The sequence below is a fragment of the Myotis myotis genome, unplaced genomic scaffold (assembly GCF_014108235.1).
Source record: "Myotis myotis isolate mMyoMyo1 unplaced genomic scaffold, mMyoMyo1.p scaffold_m19_p_3, whole genome shotgun sequence".
Classification (NCBI taxonomy): domain Eukaryota; kingdom Metazoa; phylum Chordata; class Mammalia; order Chiroptera; family Vespertilionidae; genus Myotis; species Myotis myotis.
The window spans coordinates 135,678,920-135,696,485 of NW_023416335.1; the positions used below are offsets into that span (position 1 = coordinate 135,678,920).

At 34.4% G+C, this 17,566-nt stretch overlaps 1 protein-coding gene across 8 annotated transcripts in view; it reads right to left on the reverse strand.

Moving 5' to 3' along the window:
* Positions 1 to 306: 306 nt before the first annotated feature.
* METTL25 (methyltransferase like 25) overlaps positions 307 to 17,566 on the reverse strand; it is a 103,157-nt gene continuing 85,897 nt past the window's right edge. For 2 of the 8 annotated variants that reach the window (XM_036298168.1, XM_036298164.1), the window contains 3 exons: positions 7,334 to 7,408; positions 6,691 to 6,762; positions 4,851 to 5,097 (listed from right to left, as the gene is read on the reverse strand). In XM_036298168.1, coding sequence (XP_036154061.1) covers positions 5,005 to 5,097; positions 6,691 to 6,762; positions 7,334 to 7,408 — 240 coding nt within the window. In that variant the 3' untranslated portion in view covers positions 4,851 to 5,004. Of the gene's footprint in view, positions 1,341 to 4,850; positions 5,098 to 6,689; positions 6,763 to 7,333; positions 7,409 to 17,566 lie in introns of those variants that run through there. The other 6 variants (XR_004965889.1, XR_004965888.1, XM_036298167.1 and 3 more) reach the window with 5 other exon arrangements.

The following is a 17,566-nucleotide window of genomic DNA, read 5'->3' on the forward strand; positions in this document are numbered from 1 at the left end:
GACTCTAGGAGTCCATCATCTCACTCAGACACAATTTATGCTGATTCTTACAGCCTGGAGTTATGATGACTTCTCTTCCTGGCACTGGAGCCCTGGGGTGGGGGTTCTGATGTAGGGCCAGGACCAGTCACTCACTCCTTAGGGGGGGACCGCTGCAATTTTATTTTTAGTCTCACAAGAGGATATGTTTTTTATTGATTTCAGAGAGAGAAGAAGGGGGAGAGAAAGAGAAACATTGATGTGAGACTGAAACATCAATTGGTTGCCTCCCAATGCCTCCTGACTGGGAATTTAACTTGCAACCTCTTTTTTTTTTTTTTTTTTGGTGTATGGGATGATGCTCCAACCAAGCTACCTGGTAGGGGCTATCCCTCTCAATTTTTAACTGCCACTTGTGGGTGTGGGACCAGCTGTTCTGCATCTCCTCCCCTACTAACAGTCTGGATGTGGCTTCTTCTTAATACCCTTATTTATAGGACTTATGTTCAGCTAGATTTCAGGTGTCCTGAATGATGGTTGTTTTGTAATCTAATTGTAATTCTGATGTTGTTGTAGGAGGTTCTGAGTACCATGCTTATCTATGACAGGGACTTGTTTTTCAGCTTCACTAAATGCCAGGTCATTTTTTTTTTCTAGTGTGCCAGACACTGTATTTGCAAAATTGTTTGTAGAAATAATGTGAGGCCAAGAATGAGGGAAGATTAATGTTTACTTCTGCCAATTTGCTAATCTATACAATGGGACAATGGAAATAATATACCTACTTCATGAGTTGTTCTGGGTATTAAATGAGTTAACACAAGTAAAGTGCTTAGGATAGTACCTAAGCAAAAATCAATGCTTTATAGTATATAAAGATAGAAATGTATCACATACTATTCTAAAGGACATTTTGGTGAGTGATTTAAGGTAGAACTGATACATTCATTAAGAAATACTCACCATGAACATTTTAAGCTGTAGGTATGGTGTTGGGTGCTGGGTTTAGAAATGTGCCTGATAATTGTTGGGAGATGCAATCCACCATGGTTACAAATTCCTTCTGTGGAGTACACAGACATATTTCAGGAGCCTCATCTGTGTTTCTTGATAATTCCTATCAATTGTAGACCTCCTGGATATTAATTAAGTCAGGATCATCAATAGTAAAGATAAGAAGCTTGTCCAACTACACATATTTTTACAGTATGTCTCTGGATTATATACATTTATAAAGAATTAATGGTAACGGTGTTTTTAAATGACTTTAGAATAATGAAGTAAAGTTGAGATTTAAACAAAATATTTAGATGTGTTTTGAAAAAAAAAAACTTTAAAGAATCTAGAAGAGCAGCAGAAACCTAGGGGAAAAACAAAACAAAACAAAAAATAATCAATTTAGCTCATAGCCATATAAGAAAGGATTGAACTTCATACCTCATGACAAAGACTCTAGAATAACTATGTATGTTGAAAGGGGGTAATAATAATAAATATGGATAATAATAATTATGTATAGTGGCTAAACCCACAAATCAAAGAACCATTTTTGAATGCATGTAGAGTGGAAAAGCCTTTTGTACAAGTCTCTGCATTTATACTTATAGATGTGGAGTATATGCTAAGTTAGAAATTACCCTAGGAATAAACATCAATCTTAACAGATTATTTCAGCAAGTAATATTATATGTAAGTCAATGCTTTTCACTCAACAATCAAGTCCACATTGTTTGATTTAGAACATATTTTTTTCCTACAGTGTCAATGTTATAAATATGGTTAATTTTCCATTTCTATCTCTCTAGGGCATTTAACATATACAGCTATTGCTTTTATATTATGCACAGTGTCTGAAATTAAGTGCTTTTACATTGAGAACTGTAAGTACCTGCATCAATAGAAGAGAGCAATGGGTCTAAGAACTGAGACCAGATGTGTCAACATGATTCATTTGTTTGTTACAGGAAATCTTTGCCCAAAAAAGATAAAGCTGTAAACTACTAAATAACTTCATTATTTGTTTCAGGAAATTCCCATATATTCATTTACCTCAGACAAACAATCTGCTCACCTTGGCAAAGAGTTCACTTACTAAGCAACAGTTTGCTTATCAAGACTTGCTTCAGACTCTCGCCTTGCTATAGATACTAATCATAAAACTATTGTGTCACGAACTTTTCCAAATCCCAGTCTGTTCTCCACCTAAACCACTTGAGCCCAGACTCCCAAGTTCTATGAATACCCTCCTCAGACTTGCCCCTTCAGAAACTGTCAAAATTGTCACGGCAGCCCTAGCTGGTTTAGCACAGTGGATAGAGTGTCAGCCTGGGGACTGAAGGGTCCCAGGTTCGATTCTGGTCAAGGGCACATGCCTGGGTTGTGTTCCCAGTAGGGGACGTGCAGGAGGCAGCTGATCAGTGATTCTCTCTCATCACTGATGTTTCAATCTCTCTTTCCCTCTCCCTTCCTCTCTGAGTTCAATGAAAATATATTTAAAAAAAGATTGTCAGGACAGTGTCCTCTATTATTGCAGAAAGTTCTAATAAACTATAGTTGTGCATTATTAACCAGTTAGTTATCTAACAATATTTTAAGGGAGTTTAATAACATATTTTTAATTCTTTTAATCCTCATAACACTCTTTTTAATATAGGTTCTATTATTATGTGCCTTTTAGAGATGAGAAAACTGAGGTACACTGAATAAAGTGACTGACCCAAGTCCACAAAACAATTTAATTCACATGAATCTAAACCATGGTACTAATATTACTGCACCGTTCTTCCCCTAAGTCAGCGATTCTCAACCTGTGGGTCGCCAACTTGTGGGTCGCAACCCCTTTGGGGGTCGAATGACCCTTTCATAGGGGTCGCCTAAGACCATCGGAAAACACATATATAATTACATATTGTTTTTGTGATTAATCACTATGCTTTAATTATGTTCAATTTGTAACAATAAAAATAAAGCCTGCATATCAGATATTTACATTATGATTCATAACAGTAGCAAAATTACAGTTATGAAATAGCAACAAAAATAATTTTATGGTTGTGGGTCACCATAACATGAGGAACTGTATTAAAGGGTCACGGCATTAGGAAGGTTGAGAACCACTGCCCTAAGTCAATCAATTTGAAGGATCCCTGAAGAATTCTGTCCTCTAACTCCCCCTAAACCTTTAACTACTATAATTAGTAATATTATTGTCTTCCTTCCTCATGGCACTGGGGTCTCTTTGAGGACAGGGGCATACCATAATCTCTGATATATGGTAGGCATTCATAAAATAAATTTTATATGAAACTCCACTTTACAACAGAGGTTCTGAGATATTGGCTCACCCAAAAAGGAACTGTCAGAACTGATGCTCCCACCAATGCACCACATTCTCTAGCTCAACTGAAAATGAGTTCGCAAAGAGCAGTTTTAATGAGATGAAAATCTACACACATTACAATCCCACCAAAGTATTATATTCCTTTGCTTTTTGCTATGTTATTATCTCAGTGTGATCATATAGGCCATCTCATGTTGATTAGATGCCTGAATCATACATGTGCCTCTGATTAATAAAAATTAAAAAACATTAATTAAAAATTGCAAAAATATTTTAAATATATATTTTATTGATTTTTTACAGAGAGGAAGGGAGAGAGATAGTTAGAAACATCGATGGGAGAGAAAAATCGATCAGCCGCCTCCTGCACATCTCCTACTGGGGATGTGCCCGCAATCCAGGTACATGCCTTTGACCGGAATTGAACCTGGGACCTTTCAGTCCGCAGGCCGACGCTCTATCCACTGAGCCAAACCGGTTTCAGCAAAAATATTTTAAAACATAGGGAAGCTCTATGTAGTTCCACTGATATTGAAATTCAAAGCAAAACATTCTTCTCATCTGTGGATAGACTCCAACATTTAAGAAAGCAGTTATTTCTCTGGTTAGGAGGATTTTATACAGCCTCTAGCTAAGCGACAAGGAAGACTTTCTCTAGCTGTTCACCTCTTCTGAGTGTTTAGAAACCTCCAGTTTTCTGATAATAAAAAAAAAAACATGTACCACACTGGGCATAGTGCTGGCCTTCTCTCTCACTCTTGCTTTACTAAGTGGATTTTTACAGAGCACAAAGTAATTTCATTAAGTGCCAACCCATCCCTTTATTTTAAGATAAACAATCTTAAGAATCCTTAAAAATAAATATCTCACTATAAGATGCATATTCCTTTAAGGGCATAGAATATTCCATCATGTAACTTAGATTAAAATACAAATATATATATAATTTATATCAGGCACTTTCTATGTCCGGCCTGGTTTCTGGGCATTTCTTTCCTTTAAATGTGGATTTTTACCTTCTGATAACATGAAAAATCTTTCCAAAAGGTGAAGGAAAAAGGCAAATAATCTTCAGTACAACTAATTTTACTATACCTACACCTATACCTTTCCTCTTTTTAAAGATAAATTAAAGGCAAAATGTGATATACAGTAAATATCAAGGGTCTCAAATATTGAACAGAAAACAAGGCTCAGCCAGGTCCTGTAACTTCCCAGGCCAGGGCACACACCTAGATTGCGGGTTTGATCCCTAGTCAGGGTGAGTATGGGAGGCAACCAATTGATGTTTTTCTCTCACATCGATGTTTCTCTCTCTCTCTCTCTCTCTCTCTCTCTCTCTCTCTCTCTCTAAATTCAATGAAAATGTCCTTGGGTGAGGATTAAAAAACAACAAAAAAGAAAACAAAGCTCAAAATACAATGTCCTATTGATGTGCTAAATCAGGAATGTAGATCAATTCTTTTATAATATTTTCATGTGTTATTTTTATTAAATGTATGCTTTGACAATGAGAAAATGAATTATGGTGTTCTGTTGTTAGCTATTATTTTATTGTTAATTTCAAATACAAGGAAGGCAATGTCTTAAAAAATATTTACATGACATGACATAAATGTTTAGAAAAGAAAAATTAGGAATAGGTTCCACAAACAGATGCAGCTAATACCTTGCTTCTACTGACATCATTGCTGCTGCTTCAGAGCAATAACAGCATAACATCTGGGAGATTTCACAGGATCAAACAACTTCACAAGTGCTGACCATGCAGTATCTTCCTGCAAATTGATAAGTGATTTAGAAATAAGACCATTTATTGAAGGTAAAAACGAGAGATCGGTTAGGCTATATAATGTAATATTGAAAACTATGTAAAAACAAACCATATAAAATAAAATGATTCTTTGTTCAATAAAGTTAACATTCACAATTTTACTTTCAGGAATTTACGCTGAGAAAACAATTAAAGATGTACATAGAGAGTGAACTACAAGGTTACTCTTTGCTGTGATTGTGAAAAACTGAAACTTGCCAATAACAATTGGGTATTACTTAAATTATTATATGATGAAACATTATTCAGCTTCTGTAGTAAATTTAATGAGATGGAACATTTTTAAATTAAATAAATGAAACAAATTAGATATAAATAGCATTTATAATTTGATTTCAATTTTAAATAAAGTATAAACTATGTGCACATATATATTCCAATATATATACATATATATATATGTATATATATATGTATATATATTAGAGAGAAGCACTAAAAAACAAACCAAAAATTTAATAGTTAGTGCTTAAAGGTTGCATTATTGTTACTTTTAATTTTCTTTTTTATATTGTTCATTTTAAATTTCCAAATAAATATGCATTAATTTTATAAGGTATTATTAAAAATATTAACAAATTAATATTTATATGATTTCTATTATCTCATTACCAGTCTATTAATCTTTGTGCATACCATTTTTATTGCCTATTATAATTAAATCAATAAAAATTGTTTTGAAAGGGGAAATGATGAGTAAAGTAGGACTGATTCAAAGGTTTGAATGCTTTTTGAGTTAGTAGCTTAGGAAAACACATCATTTTCTAAATACTCAAAAACTGCCTTTCTCCATATAAATACAAATTAGAACAAAAGCAAACATTTATTAAAATCCATTTGTCCCAAGTAGCCTGTTGAAAAGAAGAAAGCAAAGCTCCCCATATGATAAAACAGAATTGTTAAAATAAAGGGTTTATATAGTGGAAACACAGCCTGAGTCCACAAATGGGTTTAATTTAAACAGTTCACAAAACTTTATTTTGATCAAAGCTGAGTAAAATCTGCAAAAAACATTTTCCCTAAGATAGCCAAAAGGACAATATTTTTAGTTATTCAGCATAGATAAATAAGATTGGAAAAAACACCACAAAAAAACAGACGCAGTCTTCATTGATCAGAAAGAAGTTTCTGACTGCAGAGTGCATATGCCCCAAAATTCAAAAGGGAAATAAAAGGCAAATTCTTACAAAATGTAACATATATATGATATCTTATATGTCTGGTCTTTATTACTGTTAGCTGTACAATATGGCATATATGATAATTTGTGCTCACTGCCTACTGTATAGTAATTACCATACAATTAAAAGAATGTAAGCTTTATTATGGTAGCATTGCTGAAAACATCTGTTATGCACATGTTTATGTTTTAAAAAGATGGAGTGAATATTTAAACTTTGAAAATATGATGAGAAAGATTATCTTATGTTTTAATCTTAAGTTTTATGTGAAATAAATTTATCCTACATATAAGTGGATCCAAATTACTGGATTTAATAAATATATTTATTATGCATTTAAAAATAACACAACTTACCTGCTCTTTCAGGTAGCAAAGTCGATCGAGAAGAATCAATGTCTCTATACAAGGAGCCAGAACCACTTTCAACTAAAGGAAAGAATAAGTTAGATGGTGTTACTTAAAAGGGAAAAAAAAAAATGACTAGCCGCTAACTTAATATTATGTTTAAAAAAATGTATCTATAGAAGTTTGTATATGGCCAAATCTTCAATACCCATTGTACATGTACAGAAAATGAATACTGCAGAGATCAAAAGTTTTCTTTAATAATAGAAAGAGAATGTCCTTTAAGTAACTTTGAGGTAGAATCCAAAAGCCATCATACATATGTGATGGAAAGCTTTTAAATGGGCACTAAGAATGAAATTCACTAAAAGGAATGCTTGTGAAATAACAGAATTGAGAGCAATATGTGTTCAAAGAACTCGGAAACTTCTTTCTGTACATTTATAATACACTTTAAGAGAAATCTACCATGTGTTCTCTTTATTACATTACTGACACCTAATATAGTTCTCAAATAGGAAGTGATCCCAAACGGTTTTTCTATAATAAGAGAAAAACAACATAGATTGGTTGGCCCCATAATAAAATTTAATAGGATCCTATTCAAGTCTAGCAACAAACGCAATTTAATACGTTTAATTAGGAGATTTACCATATTAAAAGCTTCCAGCTCATTCATTCTAGGCTTATACTTCTCATAGTAGTCCATTATCATTTTTTCTGGCAGCTTCAAGATAAAACAACAACAATACATTTAACAATAATTAACATTTTTTTCTTATCAAACACACCCAAAAGTAAAATAAAGAAAAAATGTAAAGGTGTCTGAAGAGCTCTGAGGATATTCATGAAGCAAGTCAATATAAATCTAAATTCTTTTTACTTAACTCTGCTGTATCAATATAGGTTATTTAGCATATCACAAATAAAATTACCAATAACATCCTATTAATATTGTTTAATTTCAACCAGTAGTGATAAAATATTTACTCTGACTTGTTTTTATGCTAGGGGCACATAGTAGGAGCTCAATAAATATTTTTGAATAAAATTAATATTTAAAACACTCTGTCTAAAACTACACATTCTAGAGAAAATAATGCAAAATAGAAACACAATAATGACATAAATTCATATTTGTTATTTCCTCTAACATCAACTAAATTAATCTATGAAAAAGCATTATTTTTTGATTTTTCTTTCTCTGAAACATATGATACCCATAGTCCAGTGAACCCTTGTGGTTAGCAGGTCACTTTCTAGATCACCCACATGTTTCAGTTTTCACCAGGTGAGCTTTATGCTTACTGAGTCAACTATATTTGTTCCTACACTTATGCTAGTTATATTATTGTAATAAAATAATATAAATATTATGTAATCAATGAAATATGAATGCAAAAAGTTGTTTCTATAAGTTGATTGCCTCTGTGAAAGGCATGATAAAAGAGACTCACCAGAGGAAACTGTTGTGGTCAAAACAAATGAAAGAATGGACAAAAAGAGTAAACAAATCTGTACTCATTTCTTTGCAAATGTACAAATAAATTTGTATTTTTGCAAAGCCTCTATTCCTTTTCTTATTGTACTAAATTTCTTTTGAATTTAAAAAATACAAAAGTGTAACATTGAAAAAAGTGAGGCTTTGTCTCATCCAACTTTTAGTGTAGCTTTCCAATAAAGATCCTTTTAAAACTTTGTCCATCTTTGACTCAAATGCATACCCCTGAACCAAGTTTCTGCACTAGAGTATATTGGATTGGATCCAGGCCTGCACTCCAAGCCAGAAAAAATTCTCATCTCCCAAAATTGTGTGTGTAAGTTAGTCTTCAGTGTTTACTTTGCTCTGGCCATCTGAGATCAGCAGTTACGAGACAACACACAATCTTTGTTTGCTCCTGCCTCACCAGCACACTGCTTCCTACAAAAATGGTGTTTCAGTGTGATTCTTGGGTTCTCCAATATTCTGTTTCTCATTTATGCCAGACTGGAAGCACCACCTAAACCAGGAATTGTTGATTTTGCTGCTCAGGATATGCTACTTCAGAGAACTGTATTATGTTGGCTTTGTTGTTGATCTGTAACCCTAGGCATGTTCTCTTGGCACCCTTATGCATCCCTCTTTACCTTCATTGCACTTCACAAAACCCAGGGTTTGAGATTTAACATGCTGTCTGATTTTGTCAAAGAAATTTGTGTTTCTGTTTCTCTATCTGCTGCTTTTGTGGATTCTGAAGGAAAAAAGTGAGAATCTCACCTTACTCTCTAAAATATGGAAGTCTGTTGCTTCACTTAATGTGAAACAAAGCTGGACGTTATAGATTATACATTATAAATATATTTGATGCAAAATTTTCAGGTAAAATTTCAAATAGTGAAACTATATGCAAACCTGTTTCACAAAGCAAAACAAATGGCTTTGTTCTTACACCAAACGCTTGGTGAGTAAAAGTATATTAATATGTCTTGAAGTAAAATATTCAATGTATAAGGTATGATTTCATGCTTTAATCAACTTTGTCAATCAAATGCTCAACTACCAGACTGATCAGATCACAGAGATTGTATGAAAATTTAAAAATAAAGGTGCGCTATCTTATTTAATCCTAATATCAATCTGTAATATATCTACACTAATAAAAGAGAAACATGCACATTGGTGTCACTCCGCTATGCCCACCAGCCAATCAGATGGATATGCAAATTAACCCAACAAAGATGGCGGTTACGCAGGCGCAGAGTGAAGAATGAAGGCTCCAGCTAGAGTGAAGACTGAAGACTGAAAACCAATGAAGACTGAAGATGCTTGGCTTCTCCGCTGCAGCCTCAGGGGAGAAGCCAAGCCTCGCTGCGTCTGGGCCAAAGGCCTGGGTCCCGGGTGCTGGGGAAAAACTGGTGCTGGCAGCCAGGGGAAGGAAGGCCTATTGTGCGAATCTTCGTGCAACGGGCTTCTGGTATATATATATATATATATATATATATATATATATATATATATATATATATATTCATGGTCTCATTTTATTTTATTTTTAATTTTAAAATATATTTGTATTGATTTCAGAGAGGAAGGGATAGGAGAGACAGAAACATCAATGATGAGAGAGAATCACTGATTAGCTGACTTCTGCACACTCCCACTGGTGACTGAGCCCACAACTTAGGAATCGAACCATGACCTCCTGTTCATAGGTTGACACTCAACAACAGAGCCACAAAAGCCAGGCCATGGTCTAATTTTAAAGATAACATTACTGAGTGTTAAAGTCACTGAGAGCCTAGGTAGGCCCAACATCCTAGAGATAAAGGAAGGTATCACAATTGAGGTACTGCTTGGTGTAGATAGTACTTAGGTAGACATATGTGGAAACTTAATTGAATGGTACTGGGAGTATTGGTCATGAAATCCATTGCTCTCTGCTGCCCAACCCCTAGACTCCAGAAAAAGGGAGTAATGTAATTAAGCTTCCTAATAGGGCACTAACTCAGTGGGCTATAGTTTGGGTTCAGAGAAATATCTAGTCCTCAAGAAAAACTAGGGTGATGGAGTAAATGGGCAGTGATGTTCAGGTGTTATAAATTTTCCCTCCACAGTTCTTATAATTTTTGGACAGTTATTATATCTTAAAGATAGCCTATGTGTTAAAAAGTATATGTTATTATTCAACACATTTCAAACGCTTGACCAATTTCATCCTGTCTGGATAAGTTTCAAGAGTCAAAGTTCTGGATATAAGCATTTCTTTTTCTTCAATGAGATTTAGGATTCCTTAAATTCTTCTGCTTTTATTTCAGATCTAAATTGTTCAGTCTAGTTTAGATGTGCATTTATTTTGTCTGTTGGTAAGCACAAATTCCCTCTTTCTTCTTCCTCAAAGGCTTATTTGTCTGATGACCACTAGTTCTGGAAAACTATTAAACATTCTTCTTTTGCTCGATGTCTGTTAACAAGTTATATAAAAATGACAAAAAGGAGCATGGGGTCTAGAGTTAGACAGTTTGAATTGGAATTCCTCCATCCCAAATTTCCTAGATTTTGGCCTTAGGAAATCCATTTAACCTATGTTTCAATTTCGTCACCTATAAAATGAGGGTAACTACTCCTTTCATAAGGTCATCCTTAGTCTTCAGTGAACTAACATAAATCAAGCTTTATAGCACAATGTCTGACACAAAGCAAAGGCTCAAAAAACTAGTTTTTCTCATACTGTTCTTTGTAAAATAAACTCTTTTTAAACTCGATATTTATAGAAATATCGAAGATAACAGTTTTCATATATCTACTTGCCCCTATTAAACATTACACTGTGGTTATCTGTTATAATAAATGAACCAATATTGATACATTATTATTAGCTAAAATCCATATTTTATTCAGATTTCCTTAATTTTTATTTAATGTCCTTTTTCTGTTCCAGGACCCCATCCAGGACACCACATTGCATTTAGTCCTACCGAATGTGAGAATTTTTCAGACTTGTCTTGATTTTGATGTCCTGGGCAGTTTTGAGTACTTGTCAGCCATTTTGCAGAATGTTCCTTTACTGGGATTTGTCAGATGTTTTACTCATAATTAGACTAGGGTTATGGGTTTTTGAGAGAAAGACCAAAGAAGTTCAATGTTCCTACATTATATCAAAGGCACATACTATCAATATGACCTATCACTGTTGCTGTTGACCTTGATTACCTGGCTGAGATAATGTTTTGTCACATTTCTTCACTGTAAACTTCCTCTTTACTCCCCTTTCTATACTGTATGCTTTGGAAAAAAATCACTGTGTGTAGCCAATACTTAAGGAATTATTTTCCATGGGAGACTTGTCTTTTCTTCATGTATTTGTTAAAATTGTCTTTTTTATAGCTTTACATAAGGGGGGTCCAGATAAGCAAAGGTGGACCACATTTCAACTTAACATGAAATGGGTGAACAGATGAGATATACAGTTATTCAAAGAACCCCCCATTTCCTATGTGATCAGAAAATGAGTTAGCAAGTGACCTAGTTGTCAACATTAGATGGAGGGATTGAAGATGCTGATATACCCTTGGGAAGGTCATAATTAGCTCAAGAACTAAGGTAGGTGAATGTGGGTTTAAGGTCTATTAGCTGTCCAGTCTAGGGAGTGGCAAAGAGGCTGAAGTGGGCCTGACAGTCTTAGGTTGGTAGACAGAGGAAGTTATCCATGTGATCACTCAAAAAATTAGTGTCAGTGAGAATGTTCTGGAGCACACACACACAGAGGTGATGCTTATTTTTACTTTTTAAATTTATTTATTGGTTTTTAGAGAGAGAGTAAGGGAGGGAGGGAAGGAGTGGGATAGAGACAGAGAGGTAGATGAGAGAGAGAGAAATATCGGTTGATTCTTATATGTACCCTGGCAGTGATTGAACCCACAACTTTGTTGAATAGGGATGACACTCTGACCAACTGAGCTACTCAGCCAGGGTGGTTACTCTTATTTTAGAAATGATGTAATTATGTGTATAACTAATCTCCCTAAGCTTGAAGTTATGGACAATAAGATGCAGGTTTTCTTAAAAAGAAAGGAAAATGTAATGCATAAATTACTCTCATATTTTCTGATGTATACCTGTTGAATTACTAGCTGATGAAAATAAAATTTGAATAGCACAATCTACATATAAAATTCAGCCAAATTAGTCAACTAGACCTTTTTCTGTTTCAAAGTACCTCCCACAGATGATTTATTAATTATAAAAGTGAATAAGCTTGGTCAACATGAGGCAGGGTAAGGAGACTAAAAGTGATGTACAAAGTTTGTTGAAGGTGAGAAGCGTAATCATGAATAAATAACCCATTGGTAAGCAAAAATCTGTAGAGAAAAATGGTCTAGGACAAAGAGTGAAATAGTTGGTAGTTCAGGAGTGAATCACTATAATGGTGAAGGATTAGAAAACATGAATTATTGCTAAAAAAAAATAGTAACAGTAATTCAGTCACTATGTTTTGAATCCTGCTCCCACTAACAAACTACATCCTAATGAGGTGAGGCTGTATCTTTCTGGGTTCTTATGAAGATGAGAGACTAGTTTTTTTGTTTTTGTTTTTTTTTTGTAAGTATACATATTCCTGGAATAACCACCCATCAGTTATTGAAACAAAGCTGAGTAAATCTTTATTCCTTGCAATCAAATAACTGCCTTTCTTCTTAAGATCTTTATAAAAGCAAATTATCTAATCATAATTCTGATAATGCATCCCTACAGGGATGAACTACTGTAAGTAGTGATTTGAACTGATATAGAGATGGGGCTTGAATATATGATATAGAGATACATTGGGAGGGAACATGTCAATCTCATGAAAGACAAAAAAAGAGTTGAGGAACTGTTCCAGATTAAATGCGACCAGAGACATAACCAGCAAATGCAATGCCACATCTGGGATTGATGCTTTTAAGTACATGCTGTAAAAGACAGAGTCAGATGATGTCATTTTGTTCCATTAATGGTGATGCTAACTTTGATCACTTGGGATAGCATGTTGACCAGGCTTATTCACTTTTGTAATGAATAAATCATCTGTGAGAGGTACTTTGAGACTGTAAATATCCTATTCCTCCCAAATCTTTTACCCAATGGTTGTAACATCCATGAATGATTTTCCTGTGAGTCAATTATTACCTTGGTGGTTGCAAAAAGCACCAGGAACTTATTTATAGGAATAATGCACATGTTTTTCTCATATTAACAAAGATGACAGGTTTTCCATAAATTTAATCTGTATCAGGAATCCACTGTTTCCTTAGGGTTAGAGGGTTTCATTCGATCTAGATCATTACAGAATATATTACCACAAGAAATGAATTCTGTTGGCCAACTGTGGAACGACTCCTGCCCTCCCACCTGTATTTAAACTACTATGATTAGTCCTGATCAACCACTGATTTAACTTCCAAAGATCAGCTTAGTTGGCCTCCACATGTGCCCTATCTTTAACCTTATCTCTCATCATTGCCTCCCTTACTTGCTTTATGCTCCAGCAACGCTGAGTCCAGAAGCATGTTTTTCACTTCTCTGTGGTTTTGCAGAGTCCTTCCCCTCCCCCCACACCTGAAATTAATCTCTTACTCCCAAGGTTCCCACCTTGTTTGCTAAGCCAACTCCTATGCATCCTTCAAGACCAAGCTAAGGCACCAAAGTCATTTGTAAAATCTTCACAGGTAAAGTAAGTCACTCCTTTCCCCTATGCCTCCACTGTACTTTATTACAAGTTCGTGCTACCATTATTCATTTTCTTCTCTCAGGGGTTAGGTCTTAATTATCTTTGTAGTTCCAGTTTTCACTCTGCTTGGCATATGAGAGATTCTTCAAAATCTATGTTTGTTGATGAATAATTAAATGATTTAGGTCTGAAAAGTTTTGTTTTTGTTGACCTGCTTTGGAAAAATATCTGAAGATATTTATTTTTAATATATTTTATTGATTTTTTTTTTTTTTTTTTTTTTTACAGAAAGGAAGAGGGATAGAGAGTTAGAAACATCGATTAGAGGGAAACATCGATCAGCTGCATCTTGCACACCCCCTACTGGGGATGTGCCCACAACCAAGGTACATGGCCTGGACCGAAATCGAACCTGGGACCCTTCAGTCCGCAGGCTGATGCTCTATCCACTGAGCAAAACCGATTAGGGCTGAAGATATTTTTTTGAATTATCCTCTATCTACTTCCACTAAAGTTCTAGCTTGGTGGGTTTCAACTTTGTCCATTCAACAGCATAACCCCCTTCCATCAATTCAATACTTGAAATTACTTCTTCATTTATTTGAGTATTTGTTACATGTCTCTCTCTCTCTCTCTCTCTCTCTCTCTCTCTCTCTCTCTCTCTCTCTCTCTCTCTCACACACACACACACACACACACACACACACACAAGCTCTAGAACAAAAGCACCTTTTATTCCCCTCTTCTTATGGACAATACTATAGTTCATTTTTTTCTTTTTCTTTTTTAGCAAACAATACCTGTTCTGATGCTTTTAAAGTCGCGCGCGCGCGCGTGTGTGTGTGTGTGTGTGTGTGGTGTGTGTGTGTGTGTGTGTGTGTGTGCGCGCGCGCGCGCGCGCACAGGGAAGGAGACAAAGACAGAAAAGTAATACAAAAGAAGATAAAGTGTTATGGATCATGAGGAAAACATAAGTCCTTAAAGATGATTTTGGAGGTTTTCTGAAATTTGATGAGATAAAGTTTGGAACAGAAGATAGAGAGTAACTTTTTTTTTTTAGGTCTAGATAAAGCCTGTCACTAGGATTTTAAACATTTTTAAAGTTCTATTAAAATGTTTTAAAATGATAATTGAACTTTACAAGAATTTTACTGTAACATTTCATTCTAAGAAATCCACCTAATAAACAGTATACCTGCTGATATAAGGAGTTGGTTTTCTGCCACAATTTGTTTTCAGTAGTATAGAGTTGGGCTTACCTTTACTGTAAAATCTAAACTCTTTTCTTAAATAGACTTATATATTATGTGGGGCTGAAACACTATCATCCTTAGGTAGTTAGGGCTATAAATAAAGATCCAGGAGGGTATCATTTTGAATAAAAAGTCTTCAAAATCACTGCTTCTTCCCCCCCTTCGCCTCTCCAAGTTTCTTGGTGTAACATGGCATTTTTTTTTTTAAAAAAACATGGAGTTTATAATGGAGCTGTTAGATGACTGCAAATGGAATTACCCAGATGACAAATGCTCAAACATGGATCTCAACCGAGCTGATTTTGCCCCTTAGGGGCATTTTTGGCAATGTCTGGAGGCTTTTTTTTTTAATTAAATTTTTTTTTTTTTTTTTTGGATTATTAGCACTAGGGTGCTACTGCTGACATCTAGTGGGTAAACATCCTACAATGCACAGGGCACCCCCCACAACAAAGGATTATCTAAATGCCAGTACTCCTGAGATTCAGAAACCCTGCTCTAAGAGAAAATATCCAAAGCTGTCTTTCACAACTGACTACAGAACTTAATCTTTTAAGCTGTGAGAGCCACTTTTGTACCCAGCACAGGCAGCTTTGGTCTCTGGAATGATGATTTGTCTGTGAATGTTCTCTGTGTACTTCCACTTTTAACATGATTTCTTGAGACTAAAAATGTATTCAGACCATGTTAGGAGGTTTTCTAGGAACTTCATTTGCTTACATAGTTTTAAATATGAAGAAATGTACTGTACCTTAAAAGTTCAGAAATACCACACTTTCAATTACACAGTTTGTTGACACATGATTATAAATTTAGTCAAAGATCTTTTAAATATTTTGGCATATTTACTCTTTTAAAGTTAAGTGGTTTTGATACTTTTTAGTAGTCAGAATCCTAGGTGAAAATTAATTTTTTTTTTTAGAAAATTAATTTTATTTAAAAAATAAAACTATACATATACATATGTGTCTTCTTTATTGTGCTTGTGGTAAAAACTTTCATTTTAACACTGATACTTCATGATGTGGAAGAAAAAAATAGGATTTTGTATTCGATTGGAAATATAAGTCTAATTTTAAGTACTTATTCTATTCCCATCCATTCTGGCCTGATGAACACAAGTTTCTTAATTCCTGTTGCTTAAAATTAAAACAGGCCAAAAAAACCCAAAACCCCCCAAATACCCAAAACAAACAAAGCCCAAATTACATAAACTCGGCTATTTGCTTCCTCTCATCATCACATCCTTTTAAACATCTTATATTGTTCTGTACTTTCCTGTTCCTTTTCTTTTTCTAACCAATTTTATTCAACATATTTGTTTTCAATGAGTTTCAATAGTATAATGAGAAAATTAGTGAGGCACTATTTTTGTTTTTCTTAACTAATAAAGTTAATCATTTAAGACTAATTTTTACATGGTGACACTCATCTACATTAGTCTCTTTCACTTTTGTTTCCAATTTCACTTCTCAGTATGGTGGTGGGTAATGTTGAAGTTTCCATGTTGAATCTGTGTTTAAGTTCCAGCTCTACCACTTGCTAGCTCTTTGACCCTAGGAAACCAATTTGCCTTTTTCTGAGCCTTTCTTTCTAGATCATTGCATTGGGAAATATTATAGTATTGATCATAATGGATGGAACTGGAGAGCATTATGCTAAGTGAAATAAGCCAGTCAATGAAGGAAAAATACCACATGATCCCACTCATTCATGGATAATAGAGACCATTATAAACTTTTGAACAATAATAGATACAGAGGCTGAGCTGCCTCAAACAGATTGTCAAACTGCAGCGGGAAGGCCGGGGAGGGTTGGGGGACAGGAGGTAGGGGGGTAAGAGATCAACCAAAGGACTTGTATGCATGCATATAAGCATAACCAATGGACATAAGACACTGGGGGATAGGGGAGGCTAGGGGACTGTTTAGGGCGGGGGGGGGGGGAATGGACACATATGTAATACCCTTTGTATTACTTTAAGCAATAAAAAAAAATAAAAAATAAATAAATAAATAAATAAATAAATAAAAATAAAAAAGATTTAAAAAAAATAAAAACTTAGCTCTTTATTTGTGAAAATAATGTGTAGGTTTGTGATCTTGATATTAAATGCAACACATGAAATTGAGACAGCAATAAAGATATGCACTAATTTATACTAATTGGAAGGAGGATCAATCTGCTTAAAAATATTTTACAAAACCTAGAAATAAAATAACTATGATAAAAGTGTCTATTCTTGTTAATTTATTCAAGACTAGAAGGATCTTCATTTTGGTGACTTAATAAAAATACTTACAGGAGTCATATTAATGGTGCCATGATAAGTGGTAAATATACAAAGATCAGAATAAAAACTAGTACTCTTTAGTTAGCATTTACTATGAACAAACATTGTGTTCACTCAGTCTTTTATGTATTTACCTCATTTAATCTTTC